The sequence below is a fragment of the Fundulus heteroclitus genome, chromosome 7, assembly GCF_011125445.2.
Source record: "Fundulus heteroclitus isolate FHET01 chromosome 7, MU-UCD_Fhet_4.1, whole genome shotgun sequence".
NCBI lineage: Eukaryota > Metazoa > Chordata > Actinopteri > Cyprinodontiformes > Fundulidae > Fundulus > Fundulus heteroclitus.
Window position 1 is genome coordinate 3,311,595 of NC_046367.1, and position 17,194 is coordinate 3,328,788.

The following is a 17,194-nucleotide window of genomic DNA, read 5'->3' on the forward strand; positions in this document are numbered from 1 at the left end:
ATATATATAAACATATATATATATACTTATATATATATACATATATCTATGCGCCTACATACATACGTACCTACGCGTATATACATTGTATACATTTGTACATACATACATACATGTGTACTGACATATGTTCAGGTGTTGATAGCAGCAGAAGTCACTACATCAGGATTATTGCACGGGTTGTGGCCCAGTGTATTAATTAGATTATTGCACATTAGTTATTGCACATTACTGCAAAGCTCTTACCTTCATAATCGAAAAGGTATTGTTCCACAAAGAACTTGTAATCTTTGTGGAGTTTGGAGGCTGGTGTGGCCGAAAGCTTTTGTGCCAGTCTGTGCACGTCTCCCAAACAAAATTTGGGTAGATTAGTGAGGGACTGTGTAAATTCCCTATGTAAAAACACTGCTCGCGGAGAAAGCGGAAATAAAGATACCCTGCTTCACCACAGAACGGAAGTTGCATGACGTCACTGTGAAAAGGGTCTATATAGGCTATAAAATAAAACCGTGCATCTTTAACTTACCAGAATGAAAATGCAGGGAACACACTCTCATTGACATCGGGATACTGTGGAAAGTTATTGGTGATCGGTAGTCTTAAAGCCGCGATCCAAGCGAGCCGACGACTCCGTGGTTGCGCCTCCAGGCAGGAAAGCGGTGGAAAGTTAACCCATTTTCTATGTTTTTGCCATGGCAATCATGTGTTGCGCTGTTACAGCCCACAACACAGCAACGGTTTACCATGGTTGAAATCAAGTTATGGTAAAATTAATCAAATTAAAACACGACTGAGAGAGGGAGTACAGTACGCGGTAGTCATAGGCAGTAGTCTGATTAGCGGCGGCGGAGGCATTCAATATGGCGGCCACACAAAGTAATACGTCATGATGCCCAAGCCCTATTGCGCAATAGACAGGATCCTTTAGCGCAGCGCGACAGTCATAATACAGAGTGTAATTGTAGAGAGATTTTCTTGGTGGCTGTTATAAACAGACAAACACATCATTTAACAGTGGCTTTTAAAGAGGAAAAAGTGGTGTTGGAGCCATAAATCTAAAATATTTAAGTTATTTGTATGATGGTTTGCTTTTTATTTTTATCCTATTCAGTAAGAAGATTTGTTCGGGCCATTTTATTGTGAAGTTTAGTTTACTTTGAAAGGCTTGCTTCCCGTCGAGCCGTATATTGTATTAGAAAAAACTATGGATGGATTATCTAGCCACGGAGCAATACAGTTTTACCGTGTAAACTGTGGATGACTTGGAAAAGGAAAATTTTAATTTTTATGGATAAAGATTTTTTTTTGTTAAAATTCCCAGTTTGCACATGTCCTTTACTTCCTGTGTCTAAGGAAGGACACTGAAATTTGGATCTCTTGACATAACAAGTGCCTTTTTAAAATAAAGTATAATTATAGGCTACCATTTTGTAGAATATTCTTGTATTTCACTTTTACTTGTCCCCATGTTCTAGTGGGTCCTGTGGAGGCTCCGATATAAAAAATAAAGTAAATATGAGATTATTAAAATGCAAAAATTCATACTGTAGAAAGTGATAGAAACATCTACCATGGACAGTATTTACGCATTAATTTGTCTGCTGCTTTTTGCCAGCCCTCTCTCCTGGCTTTAACAGATTTTGAGGTGTTTTAATTAATGACTCAAATTCAGCATAACCTTCCAAGCTCTTGTTCTGCTTGGGAGAAAAATTGCGCGCGCTCTTTGGCCATGCTGAACAGCCAATAGCAGCGTTGCTGATCAATGTTTCTACTATCGATACATTTCCCCTTTTAAACAAACACATGAACGCGCAGTTGTCTCAGATAACTCAATCCAGCCATACTAATCGTAAACAACAGGTGTGTTCGAAGAACCCAATTAGCCCGATCAGGATTAGCCGGATGAAATCATCTTGGATGTGTGATTTGATCTCGGATGTTTTAAGCAACGTACGAAGAACGGACCCCAGCTCGGAGGAGCTCAGCTCATTCTTTCTCTCTCTCTCTCCAACCAGTTATGATTTTTGTTAAATAAATCCCATTTTAAGTTTTCCCATGCGGGGCTTCCCTTTGATTTGTTATGGTCCAACAGCCAAGCCATAACAAAAAAAAAAAAAAAAAAAATCTATCTATTTATCTATCTATCTATCTATCTATCTATCTATCTATCTATCTATCTATCTATCTATCTATCTATCTATCTGTATTTTAGCTGCTCTGTGAAGGCATTAGAACTTTGACATTAGCGAATTATATATATATATATATATATATATATATATATATATATATATATATATATATATATATATATATATATATATTATTCACCAATGTATAAAGCTGGAGAGACTAAGTCACAAAAACTTGGACGTGTAGACCTGTATCTCACTATGTAATATTAGAAAAATTACATTATAATATAAATATATTTTAATTTTACTTGTGAAAAGTCATCCCTCGAGCCCAAACGTCAATAGTCCGTCGATTTAAACAAAAATAAGCCGCACAGTGCTGAGGTATCATTAGTGTGTTCAGCTTGAATCAGCAGGTTAGGGTAGCAGGTCGACCGCCCCAAGATGGCGGCCGTAATTCCTGCGCCGCGACAGTCAATGCGGGGTCTACTCTTATATTATGTCTGTATATATGTCTGTGGTCTATGGTGCTACCCACAGACATATATATGTCTATGGTATGTCTATGGTGCTACCGGTACAGATCGGGTAGTGACAGCGCCCCCTTCATTTCCGGAGCTTAATGGTTCGATTTCCAAATATGGTATGGCTCTGTTGCGTGGTCCGTCCCTGCCCCTTTCTGTATGCTCCAACGAAGTGTACTTGCCATATTTCGCAAGTAAAAAACGTGCGTTTTGAGCATCCACGTCGACCACGTGAATTATGTCTGGCTTGGTTTTCTGCGGAGAATGGATTCTGACAGCCTGTGGCAACAAGCTCATAGCGATCCACACGAAAGAGTCCAGGTTGGAACTGATTTCATTATTTTGAGTTTCTTTTTCCTGACATTGACTAGATGGTTGTTCCCGATTTGCAAGGCGAGTAGACATTGCTGCTCACACTTTCACGTGAACAATACGTGCCAGGGTGCCCATTGGAAAAGTACGTTTTTTTTCGTTGTCGTCGTTGTTATTGTTGACACCATCTGCTAAGAAAACTGAGCACACAAGCAACTGTTTTCACATGCAGTCTTACAGTTCACACGTGGTTTTAAAACCACCAAGAAGCTGGCTTTACTGCTCATCTTGTAAGAAGATATACCTTAAAGTTAATCCTCAACAAGCAAGTTTCCGTAATATTGTTGGGCATTTATATAACTTTGCACCGGTTTTGTTTAAAAGAATCCCCTAACAATAACCAGCATTAGCTGGAATTGCCTCTCCATTGGAATAGATTCATGGAACCTTAACTTAAGGCGTACATAAATACAGTTTAATTTCGTATCGGAGACAAAGTCGTAACAATGTCGGGCTAAAATGCAACGCAGACAGGAGCAGTATCACTGAACTCCATGCCTTCTATGATAAATCACCAAATTTCAACACAAAAATAATCCCAGAGCTATATAAGCAGACCAATTTTAATAAATTAATTTTTAATTTAGACAGTTATGCAATTCCATCCCATAACATTTGATTAAATTAAATGCTGTTTCAAATCGTGTACGAAACCCAGAAGACGTTAATTTTGAACCTCAGCAAACACTTGAGAAAGTGGAAAGGACCGACTACCTTTTTACAGGACAGGTTAGGTTTAATTTATCACACAAACAATTTTAGCCACCATGTAGTTCTTTATGTCTAAATATATATATTTTTGTTACCTGAACAGTTCTAATGTAGTTTTAAAAAGCCTGTAAGTAGTGATAGACTGTTTTCTGTTAATAAGGTGCTGTTTTAAACAGAATAATAATTTGGTCTATCACTATGGCCGTCACAATTCACATGTTTATATATTAACCTGTCTGTGCTGTTTTGCAGGGAACCATTTGTGTTTGACTGCAGCTGTGCTGAGAAGAAGGCAAAAAGTGCAAAAGATGAAAATGTCAGGTAAAGAGAATGCTGGAGATGAATGGATATACTGCTGGGTCTCCCCCAGCACTGGTTTAACAGTTGTGTGGTGCAGCACTCAGAGCTCAGATCCAAATGCTACCCAGTCATTGGCTCTCTGTCTGTCAAGCTAATAACAGCTAGCGTTAGCCTATGTTGTAGACATCTGTCACACTATAGACATAATATAAGAGTAGACGTTTCATTGGGCGTTGTACGTCAACGTCACCGCAGTATTGTATGTGGCAGAAAATAGTGAACGTCTACAGGGGTTGGACAATGAAACTGAAACACTTGGTTTTAGACCACAATAATTTATTAGTATGGGCCTCCTTTTGCGGCCAATACAGCGTCAATTCGTCTTGGGAATGACATATACAAGTCCTGCACAGTGGTCAGAGGGATTTTAAGCCATTCTTCTTGCAGGGTAGTGGCCAGGTCACGACGTGATGCTGGTGGAGGAAAATGTTTCCTGACTTGCTCCTCCAAAACACCCCAAAGTGGCTCAATAATATTTAGATCTGGTGACTGTGCAGGCCATGGGAGATGTTCAACTTTACTTTTAATGTCCATCAAACCAATCTTTCACCAGTCTTGCTGTGTGTATTGGTGCACTGTCATCCTGATACACGGCACCTCTTCAGGATACAATGTTTGAACCATTGGATGCACATGGTCCTCCAGAATGGTTCGGTAGTCCTTGGCAGTGAAGCGCCCATCTAGCACAAGTATGAGGCCAAGGGAATGCCATGATATGGCAGCCCAAAACATCACAGATCCACCCCCATGCTTCCCTCTGGGCATGCAACAGTCTGGATGGTACGCTTTTTTGGGGCTTCTCCACACCGTAACTCCCGGATGTGGGGAAAACAGTAAAGGTGGACTCATCAGAGAACAATACATGTTTCAAATTGTCCACAGCCCAAGATTTGCGCTCCTTGCACCATTGAAACCGACGTTTGCCATTGGCACGAGTGACCAAAGGTTTGGCTATAGCAGCCCGGCCATGGATATTGACCCTGTGGAGCTCCCGATGGACAGTTTTGGTGGAAACGGGAGAGTTGAGGTGCACATTTAATTCTGCCATGATTTGGGGAGCCGTGGTTTTATGTTTTATGGATACAATCCGGGTTAGCACCCAAACATCCCTTTCAGACAGCTTCCTCTTGCGTCCACAGTTAATCCTGTTGGATGTGGTTCGTCCTTCTTGGTGGTATGTTGACATTACCCTGGATACTGTGGCTCTTGATACATCACAAAGACTTGCTGTCTTGGTCACAGATGCGCCAGCAAGACATGCACCAACAATTTGTCCTCTTTTGAACTCTGGTATGTCACCCATAATGTTGTGTGCATTGTAATATTTTGAGCAAAACTGTGCTTTTACCCTGCTAATTGGACCTTCATACTCTGCTCTTATTGGTTCAATGTGCAATTAATGAAGATTGGCCACCAGGCTGGTCTAATTTAGCCATGAAACCTCCCACACTAAAATGAGAGGTGTTTCAGTTTCATTGTCCAACCCCTGTATGTTCCCTGTGTATATGTTTTAAGTATTCAGATAGAAAGATCTCCCTCTGGTTTTGGCAGCAATTCATTGGCTATTGGTTCAATATCCGATTTGGCCGGGGGCGGGTGGGTTCTGAACATCTTAAGGATGCCCATGGACTTGAAACCAAAGCCAGCGGTGGTGAAGAGCACCGAGGCAGTTGTCTTTAAAATTACGAGCCACTAAGGGGCTCTAAGTATGTCTTTTGGCCCCTCATGCAATCTTCCATCTTCATGGGAACAGTACATAGCGACACAACGATGAGGCATCTTGTAAAAAAGCCGTGAAAGCAAAACAACGTTATCCATTTAGTACTCAGACAGTATAGCGGGTGCCGGCTTCCAGGTTTGCGACTCACTGTATGACGTCACTGGGAAAGTCCGCCTAGCGAGATTGTTTTGATTCCATGGATTTTGTGAATGCAAAAAAACGAGAGATGCGGGTAGGAGACCGAAAAAAAATTATCAGAAGTAATGAATAGGTATGTGGACATCATCTGTGAGAAAAATCTCGCTGATCTGCCACTTCGACGATTAATGCTTCATAACCGGTTTAAGTAATCACGCGCATACTCCGACCCATTTAAAATCAATCATCACTTTCATCAAGTATCCATGGGTAACTCTATTTTAAAGTGTCTTCAAGAGACCCTTAGGTGACCATTTAAACCCAATATCCACCCACGTCTTGGCGCCTCCCCATCAAGACAAATTCTTCCTCTTAATCTGTACAGAAAAACTTGGTTTTGATAAAGAATGTTCAAACATTAACCCGAAATCAACCGCGTGTCTGTCAGAGTGGCAACTTTAATATTAAACACAGAGGAAGACGCATTTTCCTCTGTGCCTAATAAGGGAGCTCTAAACCCACATTCTCAAGGCTACAGTATTTCTCAGGGACCTGGCCAGGGTTCCTCGGACTCATCACCCTCTTAACAGTGCGCAAATTACATTTTACCAACACGTTTGCAAACAATTATCCTGAAACATTGAGTAAAAAGACTCATGAAACCACAGACCTTAAGGAGTATCAATTGTGTACACCTATTCAGGAGTGTTTCCAGCATGATAACAGTGTTCCGTTCATCAGTCAGGCGAAGACGGCAACTTTTGGTAAATTTACTTGACAGTCAGCTTTTGGGAAGTGGATAAGACAAACTAACGTCTAATAAGGATTTACAGACGCAGGAAACAACGACAGACGCTGAGGTTCATCACACTGCTAAGCAGAATCATCACTGGAAACAGTGTGTCACGGTAGGGAAGCTAGTATTTTTATGAATGTCTGAAATGTCAGCTGGCTGTAAGGAGATGACGCGGTCTGCTCATGCGCTCTTTGTTATTAGAGAACCGGGCTACTGAAAAACCAAGCCGAACCCACGTATTGAACTGGTCTAAATTTAGCGTGGTCCGGTTGTGTCTGGCACGGTGCAGTTCAATTTGCGTTCCATTTACACTCGATAGTTATCTCGGTTACCGAGCTCGGACTGGTCTCGGCACGATTAAAAAGGGGGAGTGTAAACGGGATAAGTGTCACCTTTCATGTTGTTTCCAACTCAGTCTGATCTTATTCCCCGTGGCTTTATTGCACCACACAATCAAAATTGAAATTAAATAATAAAACCTACATGGCTGCTATAGATGTAAGACCCTTAATAAGAAGATATTTGTGATGCGTGAGGGGGATGGAGGAACCAGTTTTAAAAAGAGCCAGAATCACTATGACTAGCAACAGGGGCTTCTGTCTCTTTTGGAACCTACGGTGTGACTTTGAGAGAGAGTTAAAACCAATTCACCTTTATTTCAATACCCAGTCAAGAACCAAAAACTGAAGTTTTTGAGTAAATAAAATGTGATCAAAACAGGACAAAATATAAGATTAAAAATAACAGATACAAAAATCAGAAGGTTATAAAAGAATGACAAGGATTCTAAAAAACTCTCCTTCAGGTGCGGCTAAAAAGCAGAAATGAAATAACGGTCCCACTCTGCAGAGGGTGATCTCTCGCCCCCATAAAGCTGAGCAGTGAAATCTATCTAAAAGCTCAAACAACCCACGAAAAAGCTCTCTTCTAACAATGCTCTAAGCCAGGGATTCCCAAAAGTGTGGTGCTCACACCCCTGGGGTTGTGCTATGCTCACGTTTCATTGTGATTCATATAAGTGCAGATCATTTTTAAGGTGCAGTTTTAGCACGTATTCAGACAGGGAAATCAGCAACCGGTGGAGGGAGGTGTGGGGAGCTGAGGTGTGTTGCCATGGGCGTGTTTACCTGCTCAATGTAAACGCTGTGAAACTATCAGGAAATAACTTTTTATTTCTGTGATTAATAAGAGCTTCATTGAGGTGGGCGCTCTGTTATTGTTACTCTATGTCGCTGAAAGTGTGACCGATCTGAGTGTGTCTTTCTTTCTGTCGCTCCAGGCTGAGCCACCGATGCACCTGAAAATCATCAGGATCCTGTTGTAGATGTCGTGTGTAACCTTATTACAATTTCCAATTTATTTCCATAACTTTTTTGTTAGAATGGTTGTGTTATTGTAACTTCTTTTTTTTATGCGTGTTCTGCCTATTTGACCATGATTAAACATGCCGCCTTTTAATATGGCTATTAAAAAAAGTATTATTTATTTATTTTATTTTATTTTTGAAGATTGGGGGTGTGTCAAGCCGGTTGGGACACAGAAGGGGGTGCGTGGCTAAAAAAGTTTGGGAACCACAGCTCTAAGCATATGTGTGTAACAAGTGAGTTAATACACAAATTGTGAACTGTGAAGGCCTCAATCCCAATCCATCCTCCCATTGTATGGTTTGTATGCTTGCGTAAAGGCTGAAAATTGTGAATGACACCTAAGTTTTATGCTCTATCAGGAGTGTTTTAATATTTTCTACAGACATTCATAGCTGAATGTCTGTAGGGTTACATGTACTAGTGACTGCAGGTACAGACCAAACAGCTGATGGTGCTGTGGTCACATTTAGTAGGATTTAGAAGGACCTTTTTAACTGTAACACCTATATTTCCTGCACAAAAAAGGGTAAGGATTTTCTTGCACACATCTGTCACGCCTTCACGCCACCAATCTTTGAGAACCCCTGGATTATATCATGGCATTGACTATTTTGACAACCATACTATACATATCTTTGGGTTAGGGATATCTTTGATATCACATTTACTGGTGTATAAAACATATTTAAAATAAACAAATAAGGCTTGTCCTGGGGGGTGGGGGGGCAAGTAAAGCCTGCTGGTCTGCCAAGTCTATAAAACAGTGGGGGAAACCCTGTACAAAAGTAAAGGATGGTAGTAATTTTATAGCAAGATCTTTTGTTTCCTCTTTAGTGATGGCGATGCCTCAGAGGACACCGGAAGTGACCGAGTCCTGGCTTTTGCTGGATCTTCATCTGGAAGACTGATGGCATTAACTGATGACACCAAACGACTGGTTCTGTTTAAGAGTGAACCTACATGGCACTGCATTGGCATCAGGTACACTTTTGGATATTGGGCCTGTGGAAAGTCATAATCTTTCTGTTCTGCTCTTGCATAAAGCGATGACGACATCTATTACAGCCGCACATCAACTGTGTGCTAATTTTTGCCTTTCTTGGTTTTCTGTATTTCAATGGTCCTAAACAACCATGATCGAATGGCTGAATTGCCTCCTTAATCATGCAGTCAAGTTCTACAGTAGTGTTTCTCAACAGGGGTGGTATTCTTTTGGGAGGCGTTTGCTTGAAGGTTAAGTTTACACCAAGAATGCACAACAATACCAGTTTAAACTCTGAACTACTCAAGAAAAACTGCGGTGTTCAATATTAAAACATGTATGGCATTGCAACCGTATTGATTGTAATGCTTCTTCTCAGTGTTTCTGTCTGCTTCCTGTGGTGCAGCGCCATGCTGCTATCAGGAAAACAGGATGTCAGAGTATGATCTATAAAATTTCACCTTCATAGCATTTACTGTGTAAATTCAGGAAAGTGAACACTCTTTTTCGTGGTAATACCCATGCAAAATTTTCTTTCTTTTGAAGGATTTACCACTGTGAGCACATTTTTATTGCAGTGGTTACACATTTACAAGAGGGCAATTTCGTTGTTGGACTTCCCCTGAAAATGTCCAGCATTCAGACGCACATTTAATACAAGTTGCTTTGTTGACATTACTGCAATACGGCGTTGCCAAAGCATATAAACACACAAAACATAAAATAATCTTAAACCAGATACCTACTCCCTGATGAGTTGTACAGTCAGGGGGCGAGTGCCCAGTAGAAAGTTAGGGCTTCCCAAACAACACCAGTGTTGTGGTCAGATTTGCCCTCAATAGGAATGTGCCACTGGAGTGTGCCCAGTCTGCTTTAGTGTCTGATGATTTATCTGCACTAAGCTTCCTTAGATTGAATTGAATTCAATTTTATTTATATAGCGCCAATTCATGAAACATGTCATCTCAGGGCACTTTCCAAAGTCAAATTCAATCAGATTATACTGATTGGGTCAGATTATACAGATTTGTCAAAAAAAGTTTGTAGAAAGAAAACAGTAGAAACAAAAACTCCCCATTAACAGGAAGGAAAGCCTCTAGCAGAACCGGGCTCAGTATGAACGGTCATCTGCCTCGACCGACTGGGGGTTAGAGAAGACAGAGCAGAGACACAACAAGAGAGATAAACAAGCACAGAAGCACACATTGATCCAGTAATCTGTTCTACATTAGATGGTGATAGTGGGTGATCTGTCTTCCCTGGATGATGTCACAGCTAACAGAACGCCAGACCAGGTGTACCTACTATGAATAAAAAAGAGAGGGAGCAAAAAGCTGAAATGATGACAAGCAATGAAAATTGGAGAACAGTAGAACTTAGTAGAGTGAGAAAAATAGGCCCTGATGTCCTCCAGTAGCCTAAGTCTATAGAAGCATAATTATAGAGGTAGCTCAGGGTAACATAAGCCACTCTGACTATAAGCTTTGTCAAACAGGAAAGTTTGAAGCTTGGTCTTAAAAGTAGACAGGGTGTCTGCCTCACGGACCAAAACCAGGTGTTTGTTCTACAGGCGTGGACCCTGATAACTAAAGGATCTGCTTCCCATTCTAGGTTTAGAGACTCTTGGAACCACCACAAGACCTTTTAGTCCGAGAGTGAAGTGCCCTGTTAAACTGGGCATACACTCTGACTTTTTGCCTTTTTCGGCCGATTCTTCAGTCGTGCGAGAATTGTTTTGGATCAGGCCGAGTTTCAGCTTGATCGTGCATCGTATAATATACAGGGGGTAACGAGGGACGATTCGCCTCTCACGACAACCTCCCGATCAGGAATCGGACCGTCGGTTGAAAATCAAACATGTTTGAAATTCAGTCGGCCCTCGTGAGTGATCGTGAGTCTGTCCTGCTGTTGAAGCGGAGTTACCACCACTACGAGCCGATTTCCCGCGACCTCACGCACTGTGCACACGCAAACAAGTAGATTCTTCTTTGTCTTCTATTCAATTCAATTCAGTGTTATTTATATATTGCCAATTCATGAAACATGTCATCTCATGGCACTTTACAAACTCAAATTTAATCATATTATACAGATTGGGTCAGATTATACAGAGTGGTCAAAAATTTCCTACATAATGGAACCTGTTGATTGCATCAAAGTCCCTTTAAGCAGCATTCACTCCAGGAGAAGCGTAGATCCACAGGGAGAGTTGTCTGCCTTGTCCATGGCTTTGCAGCAATCCCTCATACTGAGCAAGCATGAAGCGACAGTGGAAAGAAAAACTCCTGTAACACTTTGGGTTGTGTGGAAGGGAGGAGAGGAGGCACAGGCATAGTTACTTCTCCGAAAAAGTAACTGAGTTACTCCACTATAAAAGTAACAAGTTACCAGTAAAAGTAACGTGCGTTGCTTTTCCGTCCTGGCCGTGGAATACTGGATCAGCTCTACACCCTCGGCAGGATCCTGGAAGGGGCATGGGAGTTTGCCCAACCAGTCTACATGTGCTTTGTGGATCTGGAGAAGGCATTCGACCGTGTCCCTCGAGGGATCCTGTGGGGGGTACTCCGGGAGTATGGAATACCTGGCCCTTTAATAAGGGCTGTCAGGTCTCTGTATGACTGGTGTCAGAGTCTGCTGGCAGTAAGTCGGACTCGTTTCCGGTGAGAGTTGGACTCCGCCAAAGTTGCCCTTTGTCACCGATTCTGTTCATAAGTTTTATGGACAAAATTTCTAGGCACAGCCAAAATGTTGAGGGGATCCGTTTTGGTGGCCTTAGGATTGCGTCTCTGCTATTCGCGGATGACGTGGTCCTATTGGCTTCATCAGGGCGTGATCTACAGCTCTCCCTGGAGTGGTTCGCAGCTGAGTGCGAAGCGTCCGGGATGAAAATCAGTGCCTCCAAATCCGAGACCATGGTCTTGAACCGGAAAAGGGTAGAGTGCCTCCTTCGGGTTGGGGAGGATGTGCTGCCCCTAGCGGAGGAGTTCAAGTATCTTGGGGTCTTGTTCACGAATGAGGGGAAGATGGAGCGGGAGATCGACAGGCGGATTGGTGCGGTGTCTGCTTTGAAGCGGGCGCTGTACCGATCCGTTGTGGTGAAGAGAGAGCTGAGCCAAAAGGCGACGCTCTCGATTTACCGGTCGATCTACGTTCCTACCCTCATCTATGGTCACGAGCTTTGGGTCGTGACCGAAAGAACGAAATCCCGGCTACAAGCGGCCGAAATGAGTTTTCTCCGTAGTGTGTCTGGGCTCTCCCTTAGAGATAGGGTGAGGAGCTCAGTCATCCGGGGAGGACTCAGAGTAGAGCCGCTGCTCATTCACGTCGAGAGGAGCCAGTTGAGGTGGCTCGGGCATCTGGTCAGGATGCCTCCTGGACGCCTCCCTGGTGAGGTGTTCCGGGCACGTCCCACCGGGAGGAGGCCCAGGGGAAGACCCAGGACACGCTGGAGGGACTATGTCTCCCGGCTGGCCTGGGAGCGCCTTGGGATTCCCCCGGAGGAGCTGGCCCAAGTGGCTGGGGAGAGGGACATCTGGGCCTCCATACTGAAGCTGCTACCCCCGCGACCTGACCCCGGATAAGCGGAAGACGATGGATGAATGGATGGATGGACAAAATACATATGCAAATCAAATAAATGATTAAAAAAAACTGAAGAATTTTCTAAATCAAATACATTTCTATACGTCTATATGTGTTTATAGCTGGATTTTTTATGTACTTTAAGAAATGGTTTATATATTTTTATTTCCCTAACCACGACTGTGAAAAATTTTTGCTATTAAAAATAATGTATTTTTATGTATTTCTGTTGTTTAATTTTTAGAATATGCAATATTAACGCAAATACAAAGATATACAAAAAGAAACCCCCGCCTCGAAAAAATACAAAAGAATAAAAAAGTAAGAAAAACGAAATATTGCCTACCGGAAGTTATTCTGTTCGCGCACGCGCAAATGAGCTGATGGAACGGATCGTGCTACCGGTACAGATCAAGCACTAAACACCCTCCACTGTGAATGTGGAAACACCCATCTACCCAATTTCTCTGATTGGCTGAAGATGTAATCTTACTATACATCAGCCAATAATTGCTGAGAGGTTTTCTCATCCTCCTCTCTCTCATGACAACATGCGCACGAGTCCTATCATGAAGTGAAAAAAGTTCATTGTGCGACTTGAGTAACGTGCAGTAATGGGCTGTTGGCAATGATAATGGCGTTATAGTGACAGTCAAAGTAATTCGTTAGTTTACTCGTTACTGAAAAACGTAACGGCCGTTTATTTCAATGCCGTTATCCCCATCACTGCTTATAAAGCCCGGTTGAACGGCTGCTCTGTTATCAGACATGAAATGAGCAGAGCCCAAACAACCCTTAACGTCACCAGAAATTAGGGTGCTAACATGACCGTCTCAGTTTAATTAGGCGCCCGCCTATGCATTGAAAATGCATGGCGGAGGCCTTATGTTATGCACCTAATAAGGATTTCTTTATTATTATTGTTTATTAATATTCCGTCACCGTTAATACAGCCCGAACCGTAGGGTCTACCCCCACATACTATATATCGAAACGTTCGTCTCGACGCCGCGATCAGGGCTTTTTGTACTTGACACCATTTCGACTTACGGTTGGAACAAAATTCGCCAAAAAACACTGAAAAATGGTCATTTTCAACCCTCTACTGTGTCGTCATGCTTTCACCTACGAACATCGTTTAGCTTCCAGTTTGTAGATATATCTTTGAACTATTCAGAAGTGAAAACGGAATGTGCATATCTTTTATCGTTTTCTCATCACGCCATTTTCAGTTACCATGGTGACAAAATTCTCCAAAAAACACCAAACTACTCGCTCAATTTTCACTCTACGTGCACAAATTATACATCAACATGTAGGCATTTCTGTCTGGATTCAGGAAATGTAACCCTCATTGGTGTAGGTCTTTTAGATTTCTTGCAAATCACCTCAGACCGGCAACAACCCCAAAGTGAAACTTATGCGAAAAAGACCGAACAACTTCAGCCTACTCGCTTAATTTTTACTCTACGTAGACAAATTATACATCAAAACGTAGGTCATTTTGTCTGGGTTCAGAAAATGTAAACCTCATTGGTGTAGGACTTATAGATTTTTTAATCATGCCATTTTCACCTACCGTGGTGACAAAATTGTCTAAAAAACAACAAACAACTTTAGCATACTCGCTCAGTTTTTGATCTACGTGCACAAATTATACATCAAAACGTAGGTATTTCTGTCTGGATTCAGGAAATGTAACCCTCATTAGTGTACGATTTATAGATTTTTCGCAAATCACCTCAGACCGGCAACAACCCCAAAGTCAAAGTTATGTAAAAAAGACCGAACAACTTCAGCCTACTCGCTCAATTTTCACTCTACGTAGACAAATTATACATCAAAATGTAGGTCTTTTTGTCTGGATTCAGGAAATGTAGCCCTCATTGGTGTACGATTTATAGATTTTTTGCAAATCACCTCAGACCGGCAACAACCCCAAACCCTCCCCAAATTGAGCTGTAGTTGTTGGGATTTTTCCATGCAGCAGAGAGCCAGCCAGGGCCGGTCAAAGCCATAGGCGTACTAAGGGGCCGCTTGGGCCCTCTGGTGTAATTTTTTTTTTTTTTTTTTTTTTTTTATATATTTTTTTTTTTATTTTTTTTTTTTACAAGTAACAATTAAATAATTTGAACAATTGATATAAATGAATGATGATAAATTAATTTGTTTAATTTATGTAATTTTAATTTGTATTCAGAAGTTTTAAGAAAACATTAAATTATTTATTTATTTCTGTATTTTTAAATATGGAAGACTTGGTCCTCCATACTCCAGGGCTCAACAAGAGTTCATCTAAAGATGTTTTAGAACTGATTGATGACCTTTAGTTTATATTTCAGAAAGTTAGTTATAAGTAGAGTTATGTGGTTTTATTTTTTTTGGACACAATCCGGGTTAGCACCCGAACATCCCTTTCAGACAGCTTCCTCGTGCGTCCACAGTTAATCCTGTTGGATGTGGTTCATCCTTCTTGGTGATATGCTGACATTACCCTGGACACCGTGGCTCTTGATACATCACAAACACTTGCTGTCTTGGTCACAGATGCAAGGCAAGGGAAATTTATTTATATAGCACAATTCAGTACAGAGACAATGCAAAGTGCTTTACATGATTAAATTATAGCAAAATAAACACAAGTAGGAATAAAATGTAGATAGAAAATAGAATAAAAGCAAGTAGAGATAGAATGTAGAAACAAAGAAGAACATTAAAAACAGTAAAACAGTTTAACTAGAACAGTCAAACTTTTCTGGAAGTTTGTTCCAGATAAGCGGAGCATAGGAACTAAATGCTGCTTCTCCTTGTTTAGTTCTGGTTCTAGGTATGCAGAGTAGGCTGAAGCCAGAAGACCTGAGTGGTCTGGATGATTGATACACTGATAACAAGTCTGTGATGTATTTAGGTGCTAAGCCATTTAGGGATTTATAAACTAACAGAAGCATTTTAAAGTCTATTCTCTGAGATACAGGAAGCCAGTGTAAGGACTTTAGAACTGGGGTGATGTTCTCTACTTTCTTAGTCTTAGTGAGGACGCGTGCAGCAGCGTTCTGGATCAGCTGCAGCTGTATGGTCCACTTTTTACGCAGACCTGTGAAAACACCGTTGCAGTAATCAATTCTACTAAATATAAACGCATGGATTAGTTTTTCCAGATCCTTTTGAGACATTAGTCCTTTAATCCTGGAAAAGTTCCTCAGGTGATAGAAAGCCGACCTTGTAACTGTCTTTAGATGCTTTTGGAGGTTCAGGTCTGAGTCCATCACTACACCAAGGTTTCGGGCGTGATCATTGGTTCCTAGCTGAAGCGACTGAAGCTGTGTGCTAACTTTTGATCTCTCCTCTATTGGTCCAAATATTATTACTTCAGTTTTGTTTTTATTCAATTGAAGAAAGTTTTGACACATCCAGCAAGATGTGCACCAACAATTTGTCCTCCTTTGAACTCACCCATGTCACCCATAATGTTGTGTGCATTGCAATCTTTTGAGCAAAACTGTGCTTTTACCCTGCTAATTGGACCTTCACACTCTGCTCTTATTGGTTCAATGTGCAATTAATGATGATTGGCCACCAGGCTGGTCCAATTTAGCCATGAAACCTCCCACACTAAAATGAGAGGTGTTTCAGTTTCATTGTCAAACTCCTGTATATAGTGTATTTCACTTACTGAATTGAGTTATTGAAATAATTGTCTATACTTTTATTTATCAAGATTTAATTCTAGTGTTTATGTAAGGCAGAGGTTACAAATGTAAACGTTACGACCTTTTGTTTGGACCGTTTTTGCCTTTTCTTCTTTCTATTAAAAACGGCTCTAAGAGAAGAGGTGGAAACAACGCCCCCAAAATGACGCTTGTGGCCAAAAAGTGTATTATGTCAGTAGTGATTTAGGACTACCGTAGCAAATGAATGGGAATCGTTGACCGTCGGCTGTCGGCAATTAGCTCATTAGCTGCGTCTCAGATCGATATACGCAGTTTGCAGCTCTGCAGACGCAAAGTTTTCCTGGTCGGCAGGTTTTGATGAAGACAAATCCTTTTCACTCAGAAGGTTTGATTTAAAATCCCCAAGCGATGAGAGCCTACGACCAAGGAACTCGGAAGCTTTGCCTTTGATGGTCACGCCCACCACCAGGCGGGCGCCTTCTTCAACTTCTTCAGAAGTTGAACGATTCTAGTGTATACATATATCTCCCACACCCTACAGAGAAAAACAGTGGGGCATACATATGACGTCATTAGTGAGGCCGTTTCTCAATTCACGAGAACGCGAGTCCGTACTCGCGTTCTCGTCAACTCCGATCTTCCTGTGTTCTTACCGAGAACAGACTTGACGACCACGCGAGCACGCAGCACGTATTGTGTATTGGAACAGAAGTATACTCATGACGTCATCACACCCACAGCGCTTGAGCATTTCTTTAACGTTCAAAACTATTTATTCACTACACCATCATATCTTATTGAAAAAGTTTTTTGATTCATTTCTAAAAAGTCTAATA

General features: G+C 41.5%; 1 protein-coding gene across 1 annotated transcript in view; it reads left to right on the forward strand.

The window, feature by feature from the left end:
- Positions 1 to 2,760: 2,760 nt before the first annotated feature.
- The window catches only part of wdr4 (WD repeat domain 4), a gene marked incomplete in the record, with an annotated part of 104,418 nt that continues 89,984 nt past the window's right edge, over positions 2,761 to 17,194 (forward strand). The window contains 3 exon segments of the mRNA XM_036138764.1: positions 2,761 to 2,980; positions 3,995 to 4,063; positions 8,958 to 9,104. Of these exon segments, the coding sequence (XP_035994657.1) occupies positions 2,898 to 2,980; positions 3,995 to 4,063; positions 8,958 to 9,104 (299 nt within the window).